Genomic DNA, 16,439 nt, shown 5'->3' on the forward strand with positions numbered 1-16,439 from the left:
AACTCTAGCTGTCCTTTCCATCTTAAGTCAGCAATGGGTTAGGTATAAACCAATAAACAGAAGCTTGACCTATTCAAGATGCACGTGCTCTTGATCAGAAGAGCTCTTGAACTGGCCACGCAGATACACATTTCTCTTGAAGAATCAGGTCCATTACTTGGTTTTGCACCTGAATGCCCAAATAATGGGCATTCAGGTGCAAAAGAGATTGCTGGCTATTTCCTTTAGAGCCTGAATGACTTAGAACAGGATACTTAGAGGCCATCTCTTAAGGAAAAGAGGTAACCACTCTCCCAGCTTTTCTGGAGAGAACCTATTGTACAGTCCATGGACATGATTTCTCCATGGAAATTTTGATAGACTCCATCTCTAAAGGCCATCTGTTTCAGCCCAAGAAACCTTCCTTGTTCTAGCAAGACTTTAGTCTATTTGATGGGTTGGGGATAAAGCTGTGCCTTCTTGCCTATTTTCCTTCCTCATTTGAGTCATACTATTGCTGGGATTGTTATTAATATTATCTTCTTGGGTTCATAGATGATATCTTTTATTAAATTATACTTTGGGAGGGTCTTTTTTGGAGAGGGGAGACTGCCGCACATTGAGCCAAGGAAAGAAGACAGGATCATTTTAACTAATTTAGAATAGTGTATTTTATGAGCATTTGTTGCTTTTTACCTCATTAAATATCTGGTGGAAAGGGGTGGTAAGGAGATAGTGACCCATCCAGGAAACCAAGTGAATTCAATGGGTCCAGGGTGAAGAGAGCAACCTGTGCTATAACCTGAGAAGGAGGCTGCCATAGACCCAGCAAAGAAACTGAAGAATAAGGGGACCCAGCGATATAGTTGGCTGTGGAGAAGGTACAGACTCTCCATATAAAGGGACAAGTGAAGACTGGCAGGAGGCCATAGAGGGTGGTTTGCCATCCAGGAATCCTGAAAGCTTAGCTGGAACATAAAGCAGAACTACAAATACTTGGCAGCAGTTCTCAACAGCCAGCTGGGATTCTCGATTTGGACAGGGCAGATGTCTTCATTTATAAGAATGCCACAGAGGAAGGGTGAGCTGCACAGACAGTATGATTGGATCCCCCAATGCCTCTTTAAGACCCTAAAAGGAAATGGTGGAAGGGTCTGAAGGGTCTCCTTGAAGTAATGCTGGAGAAGGCAGGTAATCCTCATGTCTATGAATCCAGAATTCTAGTTTGTACTTTTTCAGCTCAGCTGAGTCTCTTTTACTGCACTCCAGCAAAAGCCCAGAAGTAAAGCTGAGATTCTCAAGTCATGAGAAGCCTCTTCCTGAATTGTGCCCAAGGCCACCTAGTCCAGCAATTTCACAGGTAGAAGTTTTGATTTAGTGGATGGTCTTCAGCTAGGACTTCAGGCTGTCAGATGGAGCCTGTCCAGGAGGTGGCATCAGCCTGTCCAAACCTTCACTCAGTTGACCCCCAAGAATGAGATCCTATAGTTCCACAACTGTATACTTTATTATTCTGCAATGTCTTAATCTGTCAGCCTTACCAGGTAGACCAGATAGGAAACATGACCAGATGAGCTAATTCCAGTTTATTGTAAGGCTACATTAACAGACTCTTGCAAATCTAAAAGTACAATTCTCCTCCCTCTTTTTACCGCCTGATCAATTAGGCAGATCCTTCCTAATTTCTTTCTTTGACCGTTAAGCAGCTGTGGGCTCCTCCTCCTTTATCTGATAGTTCCCTAGGCAGCACCTCTTCCCCTGTCCCTCAAGGTCATTCCCACATACCATTACATAATCATGTGAGACTTGTGACTGAGATTTCCCTGGTACTTAACCCTATCAGGTTTTGACTACCTGGCTGCTGACTGCCTGAAGCTTGTCTGCGACTTCACAAGCCCTTGAAAATTAATCCCCTTGTTCCTCTTTGCATTAAAACCTTGGCCATTTACAATATGGAGGAGCAGGAAGTGCCCTGAGAAACTTCTACGGATCTGCTTGAGAAGACCTGCCCAGGTGAATCAGCCAAGTGGTGCTATGATGTGGAAGGAGCGAAGTTGATGCTCCCCTCCAATCAGTTACCATGTTCTTGGTTGAAATGGTCCAATGGAAATGATGACCTATCACACTTTAAAGCTATAAAGCTAAGGTCTTGGACAGCCGTGAACTCGTGCCCGTGGCTGAGCTTCATGCACAGGTTCCGTCCTGGTCCCGCCCAGTTCACTTCCCACCATAAATGCCCCCTTTGGTCAGAAGCCTTGAATTTCTCTTTTACGTTTTTCTTTTCACATGAGACAATCTGAACAATTACTATGTGCAAATAATATATTGCATTATTGCCTAGAGAACATTTTGTCTCCTAGATTTGTGGTATAATCGAAGACATACAGTATCTGCTCAGAAAAAAAGGTGCCACGGACTTCAGTGAGGTAGCCTACTCCCAGGTAGGCGGCAATCTTAAAGGGTATTTAAGTGTATTTAACCATTTCCTTAGTTTGGAAGCAAAGAGCATTTTCTGCCCCTTTTGCTGTGCGTGTGGACCTCTTCTGAAAGCTTTATAGCAAAGTTGACAGTTGCTTTAAATTAGAGTCTTTGGCTGCAGTTCAAGACAAAGAGTGGAGTTCATTTAGCTAAAAAAGACAGTTGCAAAACTTGGAAACTGAGCCTGGGGAAGGCCATTATTCGTACGACACTTCTTGTTTTTGGAAGGACTTGCATGCGTTTGGCACCTCTTTATTTGCTAAGGGTTTTTAAAAATATGTTGCGACTCCAAAGAAAACAGATGGTTTTGCTGGAAAATTTGAGTCCAGTGGCTCCAAAGCAAGGTAAGAAGTTGGTGACTTTCTTGTGAAGCTCTTTGAAAAGCCGTTAATGGGAAGTGCAAAAGGGGAAGGACTTTGAATAAAATACAGGTTTGTGCAAAAGAAAAGCTGCTTTAGCAACCCAGTGGTGAAAAGCACTTGTGTGGCACTTGTGTGGTCTGATCAAATAATACAGAGAGCTATGTGCTATAAATGTTCAGAATTTAACTCCTAGCAAAACTGAGCTTTGTAAATTATTCAGTTGTACAAACAAAACATTTGTAACTGTCTGTTTCTTTCAAATTTACGACTGCCACGTTCCTGTTGCCCAAACCCAGAAGGCTGGCTTGCGTATTATGCAAATATTTTGCTAATTATGCAAGTTGTTATGTGAGAAGAGGAAGGGTTAACTAGTCCTATTAATTCCCCTTTTAAATTCTAAGTTGATTGAGAGCTAGGACCCAAAAAATGAAGCTTTCTTAGGCAAAGATTACATAAAATTTAAGGCAAGTTAGCTTATTTCATTAGAAAGTAGATGAACTGTCCTGACAGACACCGTCTTCGTAGATTAGAAGAAATTCATTGTTTCTCTTTTCTGGGAATAAACTGGGGCTGCATCATTAATCGAATCCAGTAACTGCAAAATCTCTTGAAAGGGCTGCAAAGCATGGACATTCTTCCTTGCTAATTCCTCTCTATGTCTAATCTGGTGCTTTCTTTCTTGGAGCCGGAAGACATTTTCATTACTGAGCTGAAACTGATACTGTTTTAAAAACCAGTTAGACTACTTTTGAGAAGAGCCCTTTGTCGCTCTGGCTCAGTGCTGTTGTAGTGGAAGAGGCTGAGCCGACTGGGAGAGAGTTGTGTAGTGTGCATGTGTGTGTGCACTGAGCTCTGGAATTAGGAGCGAAGGGGAAGGAAAGGGGAGCTGGGAATAGGGCCTGATCGGTAACCCCAAGGCCTATTTTCTGTGATTACTTTATTTAAGGCTAGAAAACCAAACCAGATGTTGGCAGGGAGAAAAATGCTCAGTTCGGGTGGAATGGTACTTATAATGTATGTATCTCAACTTTTAAAATTTAGCATTTCAATATCATAATTGAAAATGTCTAGGCTCCAACAGTGCACAGTTGTAACTGGATTTAACACAAGGATGGTTTCAAAAGCACGCTGCAGAAACAGCCCTTGGTTCAGGCTCCAGCCTTCCATCCATATTTCCCCATGGATGGGAATGCAGTGAATTGGCCTCTTGCCTAAGAATTGATCGTACAATCAATAACATTCCAACCTGACTGCATTTTCCTAGGTGAAGCATAATGGGCTGCAAACATCTGGAGAACTTCTAGATGGCAAGCAAGAAATCCTGAAAGCTGTTGTTCTTGGCTGCCCCAAGAAGCTGCTCATCCAGATTTTGCAGCCCAGCTATGGGAGACCTCTGGGGACCTAAAAATCCCCAGTATACCCTGAAACTGAATATCACAATATTAGATTATCCTGGACAGGGTTGTCAGGAGTCTCATTAACAAGAAGGCATAATAGCTGTGCTCTAGAGGATGACTACAGTATGGATATAATACCGATGGAGTGTACACACCTAGGCAGGTTTGACAATCTTTACACAAGCGGGTAATTTCTCATTTTTAAATGAATTTCAAAGAATGTTAACTTCTCCAGTATTTAGGAGAGGACAATTTATACCCAATTCTTTACTGGAGTGGATATAGGACTTTACAGCCATCTGCAATGATGGTTACTATGTAGACATCCCCTTATAGGAGATACCAGAAGAAGAAGAATTTGATGGTGATCAATGGAAAAGATGTCATGGGCAGCAGGGTGGCCTGCTAGGACCTTCTAGGTTGTAGAGAAGGGATATTATTTGGAACCCACACATAAGAACAGCTACACCGAATTTTGGAAATTTTCCTCTTTTTTCCCCGTGGGTTGCAAATGTTTCTCTAACATCCTTTCTTTGCTGTACTATTTATTAACCTCGATCTCCACAAATATCATCCATAGCTAGTCCTTGGTTAAAACACTAAACAAACCAAAATGGGCAAAAGGTTTGGCACTGCATCCTTTTCAGGAACACCAGAGATTTCGTTTTGTCTCAATGAAAGTTCAGTTCCCCTGCCAGGTAATTGTGCCCAAGGGAAGGTGGCCTGGCTTGAAGCTGGCTTATTCTACTGGTAGCACAATTCTATATATTAGTTTATACAGCATTTATGGAGTTTAGTCCAAGTAAGTGTGCATGGTATGCGGAAGTTTAGGTGCCCCCGATCAAATTGAACGTTTCAATGGACCTCTTAGGGAAGGGCAGCTGGCATGACCTCTAGGGGCTACAGAGTTAAACACAACGTATGTTTGCAAATGTAAATGAACACTTGCTACTTATGTGAGCAAACGTTCTCCTCGCTCAGAAATATTCTTACTGCTCCTTGCTGGCACTGCAGGTTTGTTATCTCCCACAGACTAACAATAATCCCCAAGTCTGGGAATGTGAAGGCCATTCCAAAATGGCTACCTACCCCGCTCCCGCCCCGCAAGTACTATACTTCATGGTCAATCTGGAGATACATCTCCAGTCATTGTCTTGCTGAAATATCCTACCTCTTTTCAGCTTCAGTTTCTTCACTGTCTGTGGGAAAAGAGTGGGAAAACATTTCAAAAGCAAGAATAGAAAAAGGTTGGAAGCTGTTAATTCTGCCGAAGAGGGTGTTACAAAGTGCAGAATGAAAGGGTGTCCAGACTTCTGCAGCTGCCATATTAATTACTTTCTTGTTTTGAATTTGTAAACAACGGCACATAATGAGTAGTAAATCTGCAGAAAGATGTGTTTGATTTTGTGCCATGTAGAGGTTGTGTAGCTTCTGTTTGCTTCAGGGATTCATTAAAACATACAATTATGACCAGGGATGCATAAATATTTGTATACAACTGTATCTACAAATAAAACTTTAAATTCTTGTGGGTACTGGAGCTTAATGCTTAAAATTTGCTCAAGACAGAAAGCTGAAGATGGACAGAGTGTGGGTTTGTTTTTAATTGGAAGATATTTTAGTTGCTGCAAAAAGCAGTTTGGGTCTGCTACTGTAAATTAGCTTCTGCACTAACAATTGTAGAGGGTTTAATTAAAATCCTGGAAATAGCTGAACTTAATCATTTGACTAGCACAGTTTACAGAAGGAAAATACTTTATTTCTGAACATTAAGATGAAATGGGCATAGTTATATATTTCAACTTTTATTATGTAGTAGTAGTCCTGGACGCGGTGGCGCTGCAGGTTAAACCGCTGAGCTGCTGAGCTTGCCGATCGGAAAGTCGGTGGTTCAAATCCGCGTGACGGGGTGAGCTCCCGTTGCTAGTCCCAGCTCCTGCCAACCATACTATAGGGAAAGACCTTTCTAGTCCACAATGTTGTGATGAGATCTGTATAGGATGCCCATAGCAGATCAAACAAGAGGATCTCACAGGCACTTCTACCCTACTTCTTGGCTGTAAAAATAGATTTAAGAACAACCAATTATTAATTTGCTATTGGTCATCAGTACTTCCAATCAGGAACTGAGGCAGCTTTTTCTGGATTGCCTAATGGCAGATTACCTAATATACAGTAGGTCTGCTGTATGGTTCTGCCAGACAACCAGCCATTCCATTGCCAAATCCTTCTGAACTCAGTTTGAAATGCCTCCAAGAGGAGGAAGAAGAAAAAGATTTCATAGGATGTCCTGGGGCAGATTTCCCAGGTGGGATGAACCATCTAAAGCATTATTCCAGGCAGTCTGAGGCAGGGTTATCAGATCTTCTTAGTCAACCAGATAGAGTTCCTGAACAACCATTACATTGTTTGAAACCCAGCAGAAGCATGGGGAGGGGAAGAAGAGGGAAGTGACCTCTGGCCGTAGGGTCTTATCCTCAGAGAAGGGATGAATTTACTTCATGTCCTTGAGGTTCAGCAAGATACCTCAAGGAGGACATGAAGAGATCTTTTTATTTCTTAATTTCCTCCTACCCAGCTTGGGTTTTCATTGATTTAATCATAAAAGGTCTTTCATGTGGAAAGGCTGTGCTCCTCTGCTCTTGCTGTCTTCAGTTTATTTATGATTTATTTTAGCTGGTTATTGCTTCTCAGTGAAGGGGACGTGGTGGCGCTGCGGGTTAAACCGCTGAGCTGCTGAACTTGCCGATCGGAAGATTGGAAAGTCAGCGGTTCAAATCTGCGTGACGGGGTGAGCTCCCGTTGCTAGTCCCAGCTCCTGCTCACCTAGCAGTTCGAAAACATGCAAATGTGAGTAGATTAGCAGGTACCGCTTCGGCGGGCAGGTAATGGCGTTCCGTTTAGTCATGCCGGCCACATGACCACAGAGGAAGTGTCTACGGACAAATGCCGGCTCTTCGGCTTTGAAACGGAGATGAGCACCGCCCCCCAGACATGACTGGACTTAATGTCAAGGGAAACCTTTACCTTTACCTTTTATTGCTTCTCAAACTTGTGAGCTGCCAATATAGCTTCCTTAATAGCCTATTCATGGAATGTATATAGAAAGTAAGTTATTTTCTTATTTTCAAGAGGATTTTATCTAACCAGAAAGTATTTTCAGACATGCGGTCCAAACTCCTATCACTTGCAGAATTATAGTTCAGGAACTGCTTACTCCTTGACTGCATAACCTAGTCTCAAATTACCCAAATTAGGAAGATTTAGAGAAAGGTGTGGTTTCTTGCCAAAAGCAGAAAAACTGTGTTTTTCCTCCTTTTTCCAATGAAATATAATATTTACAGAGTTATTTTAAGAGGCACGTGCCCTTTCTTTCAAGTTCAACGTTTTTCAAAGCCAAACACCTGTATTGTTAAGAAGACCATCAGCTGCTCCTTCCAGGAAGCAGCTGGGGTCATGGGTTGACATTGGCCTGAGTAGCTGCTTCAGGGTCAAAATAGACAAGATCCATGTAATGTCCCCATGCTTCTCCCTCTCCCAATGTCTGGATGAGCTCTTTAGGTTTTTGCCTTTAGGCCTCTGGAAATCCCGGAAGGCCTTTTAATTGGAATGGAAGAAAACTCTCCCCTACTCCGTTAGGTTTCCAGTGGGGGGATCAAGAGTAACATCCTTCCTCCTTATTTCCATCTTATCACCCCCAAATGTTTGGGGTCAAGCATCTTAAGGCCTTTTGGCCAAGAACAAATTCCCGAAATGAGCAATCAGATACAGTGTTGAGAGTAAGCAAGTGTATTAAAAATAAAAATATGTACTTTCCTACAGGGTGGGATTATATGATTTGAAGAGAAACCAGACCGTAAAGACTGGGAAACACATGCAAACAGGCACAAAGTCAGTCAAATCCCTGCATTATTAAGTCTTGGCTTGTAAAACCCCCCACTACAGGCAATTGCTGGGAGGGGCAATTAAAATAAGCGAACAAAGAAGTTGCAGTCACCAGCTGGACACCAAACCTCCTCTGATGTAACACACTGCTCAAGTTAGAGTGACCTGCCCACTTTTATCTCTTCATTCTGCAGCTTTACAGCCTAGCTTGCTCTTATTTTTACAGAAGGGTGAATTGCCGTTGGGGGGTGTCTGCAGGGAGGGGGTCAAAAAGACGGCAATCAAAGCACTGCCAAAAAAGAGTGGCCATCATCCTGGCTTTTTTGACCCCCTCCATGCAGATACCCTTATTCCCAGTCAGCTGAAATCTGCCCGTTCATTCCCTGGAATTGCATCCCTGGCAGACACTGGTCCAAGAGGAAGTCAATCCCACTCCACCACCACCACCACCTCAAGCAATGGAAACCTGGGTAAAAAAAAAAAAGAACTCTAACTCTGGATAAAATAAAAAATATCCCTTACAAAATGCACCCTCGTTTCTTAGGTCAGGATACCATTTGTGAGGTGACAAATATAAACAAAATAGCCTTACTTTTCCACTCCATGAATTCTCTTCTTCGTAGCTTTCTTTGAAGGCTCTTCTGGAGATGCCTTCACTCCCACATCTTCTATGAATGTACCATCTTTCACAAGTATTCCAAAGGGCTTCACTCCCTAGGTTGGGCCTCTTACACAGTTGGGATGCAGCTAGAACTTTTGTCCCCTCAAATAAAGATGCCATTTTTAAAAAGACATATAGTGGTAGAACATTCCCCTTGGCAATCCTTCAGTGTGATTTTGCTTCTGATCACTTTTGTTTACCAAAATCTCCAGATGTTTTGTATCATCCAGGCCTAGCTAAGTGTGCTAATCATAGGGTGAGGATTTCTATGACTTAAAAATGTTAGAAATATGCATTTATGGCCTTAGAACCATTTAAATATGACCAATTAAACCAAAAATATGACTTTTAAAGCAAAAATATGACTTTACAATTTTTCTGAAATTAGCACCCAATTTTTAAAAATCTGTACTTACACACACACACACACACAAATTAAAAGGTTTATTCTTCTTCACTTCCAGTGCAGAAGTGCTAATATTGAAGGAATCAAATGAATATTTTGAGAGTAAAATGGTCATCCCTGGATTAGTCTTCATTAACAGCAGAATTGCATTGGATGACCACGTGCATCTTGAGGTTATCAAACTCAAAATTCCTTCTGTTGTCCACCAGTATGTTCTTGTGTCTGGAGAAACTCCATTCGACATCACAAAGAGGTTATAGGAACAAATTTGAAAAAAGCAAACTCATCTGGAGAAAATTCTGGCTCAAAGTCTTCAAATTTTGCTTCGAGTCCATTTTGAACGTTACTTATTTTGCAAAGTGTTGAATAACCCAGATTAGATTGCAGCACTCTTTGCAGTTTATCACTAATTTTTTCAGCCACTTTCCCCTTTGCTTGCTTTAAATCACTCTCAGTTTGTTTTACAATGTTCAGTGCATCACTAAGTTCCATTCCTACAGTTTCAAGGTGGGTGATTGTTCTTGATAATCCACTGAAGTTAGATCCTATATATGCTAAGTTTCCAGCCAAGGTTTCAGAAAAGGAATCTTGCACAATCTTCATGGAGGAAGATTCACAACAGTCAAATTCTTTAACTATCCGCTGCAAGGAAGCATAATTTGTGAAATAATACATAGCCACATCCAGCCAAGTCCCCCAACGTGTCATGGCAGGTTGGGGAGGGAGAGCCAAAGTAGGAGCAATTTCTTTGAATTTTTGTACTCGAAGTGGAGCCTTAATGAACATTTTTTCCCATTCGAAATTATCGTATCTATGTCAGGATAGTTCTTTCGAATCTCTTTGGCCACTCTGTGTAAACCATGTGCAAGGCATGTGATATGGATCATTTTTGGATAAAGAAGTTTAAGTCCCTTGGCTGCTTTAGTCATGTATGGAGCGGCATCTGTTACAAAGAGAAGGATATTTCCCCTTTTCACACTATCTGGCCAGAGTAGTTTCATAGAATCGCCAAAGAGCATAGCAATAGTGGAATTGTTTACTTTTTGTAGAGTTTCACATGTTAGAAGAAATACTTCACCAGGCTTGTCACATTTCAGAATGCCAATAATATCTTCCGTTTACATCACTTGTTTCATTTACTGAAACCCATACAGTATCTTACTGTTGTCAACAGCAGATCTTACCTTTTCTAACACATCTTCATAGCAGGCAGAGATGTAATTTTTCCTTACAGTTGATTCATTTGGTGTACTTCTCCAAAAAATGCTGAGGCTATCATTACCTAATTTCCTTAAGGGAATATTTGAAGTAACCATCATTGTACAGAGGTCCTTACAAAATTCTGACTGGGTATTTGATGAACCTGCAGTTGAAGAAGAAGCTCTCTTGAAAAGGAGACATTGCCTGTTCTCAGTAAAGGTAAATCTTGCTAAACAACTCTTGTGTTTCGCAGTGTCACAATGTTGTTGAATATTAACATGCTTTTGGGCCATGTTTTAACTTCACGCAATTTACAAAACAAAATATCACCATTGCTACTGAAAATCTGCTCCCCAAATTCTTGAACAAGATGCCGTGATTTCATACTTGCTGAACATACTTGCTGAACTTTTAGGTATGTTGAAATCAGACTGCAGCTCTCATGTGACTCCGCCACCTCAAACACACAAATTTTCACTCTTTTTTTCAGGCCTGGTCAGAGAAGAAGCCTCTGCCTGCTGAAGTCATTTTAAAAAAGGTTGTTCTCCCTCTCTTACACACATACACACACACACACAGAGCTCTGAATTGGGGAACAAATAAGAAAAAGAAAAAACAGGCAAATTCTCACCCTTTTTTCAGGCCTAGTCAGGGGAGATGCCTTTGTTCCCACCTCTCCCTCCCTCCCTCCCTCTCTCTCTCTCTCTCACACAAACACACCTCCCTGAGTTGGGGAGTGAATAAGAAAAAGGAAAAAACAGGCAAATTCTCACTTTCTTTGCTGGTGTGAACTTGCTGGCTTATCAGGAGGGTTGCCAATGACCAAAATATGACGTGTGTTTAGAAAATTAAGCAGAAATATGACATAACACCTTTAAAAAGTCAAAATATGGCTTTTCAGGCAAAATAAAAACCATCTAATTCTCACCAGATTACTCTAAAACATTTTAACTTACTTATAAATTCAAATAAAGGTTCCAGAAAAAATATGACATGTCATAGAAATCCTCGCCCTAATTGTGACCATAAAGCAGGGTTTCTCAGCCAGGGTTCCATGGAGCCCTAGGTTTCTGCAAGAGGTCACTTGGGGTTCCCCGGGAGATCATGATTTATTTAAAAAATTATTTCAAATTCAGACAACTTCACATTAAAGAAGTAAGTTTCATTCTTTATTTTTAGTTTAAGAACACTGTTCATGCATATATACAGGTCTACATATGAAAGAAATATAGGAATTGTGTAACTTCAGGCCTATATTTGAGCCTGAATGTGCAGGGCTTCCCTGAGGTCTGAAAAATATTTCAAGGGTTCCTCCAGGGTCAAAAGGTTGAGAAAGGCTGACATAAAGGTCTTTGTATAGCTAGACCCAGGATTAGATCAAATGCTACCTGATATTTGCTCAATCACATCACTCATTTCAGTTCATTTTTCCAAATTAAACCAGATGGAAAAAGAGACATTCTTTATTTTATTTATATATCAAACATCTACAGCCGACCAACCCATGACAACCCTGAGTGGTGTACAGTGTTAAAACAATCAGAAACTTTAATGGTATAATTAGGTACAAATTTCCAAGAGTGTCAAGCCAATCTCCAAAACAACTGCCCCACTAAATGTGCCAGGTGCCTAACCAGATTACAATTATTTGATATTTCTTGTCATGCCTTTTTGGTACTCTGCAACATTTTTCTAGATGACACGTTCCCAGTTAATAGGAAATAAAAAGAGGGGGCAGGGCGTTACTGTCTGAAGATTCATTTATTCATTCATTAGATGCCATCAAGTCGTCAACTCTTAGTGACCACATGGATAGATTTTCTCCATGAATTGTCTAAAGGAATCACCTCAAATTCCCCCAGCTGCTTAAGAATTTGGTTGGCCAATCCTTGAGAGGTGACAGATGCATTTCCAAGTCCAAACAGTCACAACGTGAACTTGTGCAGTCACACTGTTGTGGTTACCACCTTGACTTTTTGGACCACACCCTGTAAAGAACCCTGTCAGCCAAGCATTTGATAAAGCACACCATGACATTCTGATTAGCAAGATAGTGAGGTGTGGACCAAATGATATAACAGGTAGATACATAGCTGGCTCAAAAAATCTTACTCAAATCATGTTCATCAGTGGTTCTTCTTACTGTACTGTATAGCATGAGTGAAATGCTATAGGTTTCAGTACTGAATATTTTTTTTATTAGACTTGGATATAACGAATTTGCAGGTGACACAAAATTACTTGAGATAGCTAATTCCCTAGAAGACAGAAAAAAAACATTCAAAATGGCCCTGCCATGCTAGGGAAATGGGCTGAAATTAAGAAAATAAAATTTAACAAGCAACTGCAAAGTTCATCACTAAGAAAACAGAAATTAAATACACCAGCTTAGGACGGGGCGTGATCTACCTAGATTGGTGCTAGAACCTGTGAAAAAGAGCTTGTAACAGTAGCTGACTGCAAACTGAGCATGCATCAGCAGAATGTTTTTGCTGCAAAAAAGGCAAGTATAATTTTAGACTGGGATAGTTTTCAAATTCGAACTAGGGCACTTGTGGTGCTGGAAAAAAGGCTTCTTCCTTATTCTCCCTTGCCAGATCGAGCACTCTATAATAACAGTAAGGGGAGCTCCCATTATTTCTACGTCCTTCTCTGTGGCCTCTGTCGGGGCAGCTTTCCCTCTGTGGGGCCTTGACCTCAGTAGTCAATTGGGAGAATCTAATATCAACCAGGAGATTCTGATGGCCAGATTAAGCAGCTCTCTAGACGTAGTCATGGATCTGTTGAATTCTGTCCATGCGTTCAATAAAATCAGAATTAAAAAATACTCTGTGTGTATAGCAGGGGAATGCATCTCAATTAAGAAATTTCGCTTTCTTAATGAATAGATGATGTGGCAAAATCAGATGATTCACAGGTCCTAGGCTAAAATGTCTAAACCAGTGTTTTTCAACCTTGGCAACTTTAAGATGCGTGGACTTCAACTCCCAGAATTCCCCAGCCAGCTGGAGAATTCTTGGAGTTGAAGTCCACACATCTTAAAGTTGCCAAGGTTGACGAACTCTGATCTGAACTATGTCGAGGAAGATAAGAACGTGCTAAAGCCAAAGGAAAAGTGGAGTGGGCTTGTAAACAGAAGCCTTAACATCAACAGTTATGTAGTCAAAGATCATCTTCCCAGAGTCACGCCACCCAAATTCACGTTTTGGGAGATGGGCGGCTTTACAAACACGATGAATAACTAAAAAATAATTTTTTTAAAATGTGAAAACCTGATTTTCTCACTCCTGATTTCCAAAGAGTGTGTGGCACAGTTTCAGCCGCTGATGTAGGAAGTTGTTGTTTTTCTAAAGCAGAAGGAATGCTAAGCACCTTGTGTTAAAAATATTCTAAATGACCCAGCAAGATAATTGGTGCCTGAAGACTCAGAGTGAGTATTTCGCTCTCACAGTGTTAGTTGCTTTTGTTTATAAGATATTAATATGTTAAAAAAAGAGGCAACTCCTCTTTTTAAGCACATTAAAAGCATTCAGTCCTAGCATCCCCCAACCCGCTGCTCTCCAGAAAGAGGGGAGGGGTCCCCCCCTTGGAGATGAAGTTAAAAAGAGGCATGCAAAGATGTCACCATGAAAATAATCCATTTCTCATGCTGGAGTTGATGTTTCTTTGCCTTGTTAAATAAGCAGCGTCAAAACCATTCAAATTATAAAGCTGATCCTTGTGGCTGGTAGAACTTCAGATCCTTCCAGGCAGAAAATATACCTGATTGGGAAGGCTCCTGCTCCAGTGGACATGACAGGGATTGCTTTGGCGGAGGGTGGTAATTTCTAGCTCCAACAGAGCGCTTCCCCTCCCTCCTCTCCAGCGCCTGCCTCCCTCGTCCTCCTCTGCTGCCCTGCCATTGTTCTTCTGTCCCTCAGCAGACGCTTCGTTCCCTTGTCTCAGCAAGCTGCGGAGGCAGTGGGCCACTTCCCCGAGACACAGGTTCTTAGGGTTCACCCCCAGTGAGGTCCCACTAAAAGACACACGAATGTCCCCTTTCCAGAGCCTGCACGAGGTTGGCAAGTTCAAACCCTTGAGAACGTCAGGGGATTGTGGGGGGCCAGGGGAGTCAGAAAAGTCAAGGTGGCAGGGAGCCCCCCTCCCAGGCACTCTGTCTACCACTTACTCTGCAGACACATGCACAGTCGTTTTATTCTCCTGCTAATCTCCAGAGTACCAGGCCTCACAGACTGTTCTGTCTTTAGTTACTTTCTTAGACAACACCTCCTTCATCGCTTGCAAAGTTGCTAAATTCTAGGTACCCCAAGCATAATCTGGTGCAAATGAACTGACTGCCATCATTAATCAGTATCCCTAATATGATCCCATCTCCTCCTTATTTATAGTTTTCCAATTTTAGAGGGTAGTTTTCTGACTAACATAGAATATTATCTTTATTACTTTTCATATACTTATAATTATTAGCATATATTTAATTAAGTAGTCGCTTAGTTTTAATTAATCTTACCTTCAATTAATCTTTACTTTTAGTTTTGGTTTTCAGAGTAATTCCATAGTTTTTATGTCTACATTATGCATCATTTTATAGCCACTATCTTGATAGTATAAAAGTGGTTCTTAACTTTTATTTATTTATCTTATGTATATCTTACACATGCCTAGTGAAAGTAGACTATGGCAGGCCAATTTTGCAGCTAATTGGGTAGTCTATATGTGTATTTTGCCTTATGCTGATCAAAGAGTAAAATAAAGCACATCAGTATCAATTAAAAGTATTTAGAGTATTCACTCAAACCCTCCGTTTATTGCTGTTTCCCAAAAGTAGCCACTTTTGCTCGGGGAAAATCTTTTCAATTAAATGTGCTGTTGGCACATGGGGACTTTGTGGTGTCCCATGGTGTGCCCCTGGGATCAGCTTTCTGTTCTCTTGGGGTCTTTCATTCTGTATGGATTAATGGTACCCCTGCAACATTCATGCAATTAGTCCTGCAGCACCACCCTTTTCTATTAACCAGAATGGCCTGATCTTTCCCATAAAAGAAAGAAAAAGAACATACAACATGCAGTGGCTGATTACGTAAAAAGACTTATATCTATTATGATAGCAAGATCGTTAGTTTTCAGAAATTAGACCATAAAGAAGGGCATTTTCTAGAATTGTGCAAAGACCTCCTAATCTGCTTCTAGGGACAGATTCAAGACTCCTTCTAATATTTCTGTGCCCAAAGTTGGCCTAGGGAGAGTCCATTTCAACTTGTTCCAGGTTAGGGAGAGTGATTTGAAAAAACAGCTCTACTCTGCTTAGGAAGGTTCTCCCCTCAGAATGAAACACCCTATCCTGTTTAGAAGAAGTCTACCTAGTCAGGTGATCCTGCACCAGGTGAACAAGGACAGAGGAACAAGGGCAGAATCAGTCCCTGCTAGCTGTGGATCCTTTTCCAGGTCTCAGATGGAGATTCACCCATCCCATGAGAAGGTACAGGGCAAAGTGGCATGGGTGTAAAGCTTTAATCCCTGGTAGCTCATGTAAGAGTTCATGAGTGCCAGCTGACTTAAGAGCGACATTCTTGTTTGAGAACAGCTGAAGCAACATCTACTGTTATGCAGATAGGTGCATGCTTGTTTTTCACTGGCTGGTATCAAAAAGGGCAGACAACAGTGTAGCTTTTCTATCTCTGTGGTATTCTGAATTTACACATTTACTTTTGCGTAAAAGTATTGTGAAATGATTTCCATATAAGAAAGAACAGCAAATGAAGTTCTGTCTTGTTGAAAAGAACAAATGTCCAACCTTTAACAAGGCATGGCTTGGCCCACCTGCCACACCAGGAGTTCTGTAGGAGAATGCAGCAGATAGACTGCCCCTCAGGACATGTTCTACTCTTTACAATGGTGGGCATTTAACTAGATTACATTATGTTGAGTTTGCGCTTAGGTCATCCAGGTACAACTTGAGCTTCCTCTGCTGGAAGAGTTGATGGAGAATCAGTTCCAACTCCCTATCATTATGTAATGATAAATTATGACTCTGTTTAAATTAAATGAGGACCACCCTCTGGCTATTCTAA

General features: G+C 41.2%; 1 protein-coding gene across 2 annotated transcripts in view; it reads left to right on the plus strand.

Moving 5' to 3' along the window:
• Nucleotides 1-2,534: 2,534 nt before the first annotated feature.
• The window catches only part of C1QTNF7 (C1q and TNF related 7), a 55,005-nt gene continuing 41,100 nt past the window's right edge, over nucleotides 2,535-16,439 (plus strand). Inside the window, exon 1 of one of the 2 annotated variants that reach the window (XM_063309632.1) lies at nucleotides 2,535-2,801. In XM_063309632.1, the coding sequence (XP_063165702.1) occupies nucleotides 2,693-2,801 (109 nt within the window). In that variant the 5' untranslated portion in view covers nucleotides 2,535-2,692. The remainder of the gene's footprint in view (nucleotides 2,802-16,439) is intronic. The other variant, XM_063309629.1, reaches the window with a different exon arrangement.

This window comes from Candoia aspera, chromosome 8 (genome assembly GCF_035149785.1).
Source record: "Candoia aspera isolate rCanAsp1 chromosome 8, rCanAsp1.hap2, whole genome shotgun sequence".
Classification (NCBI taxonomy): Eukaryota; Metazoa; Chordata; class Lepidosauria; order Squamata; family Boidae; genus Candoia; species Candoia aspera.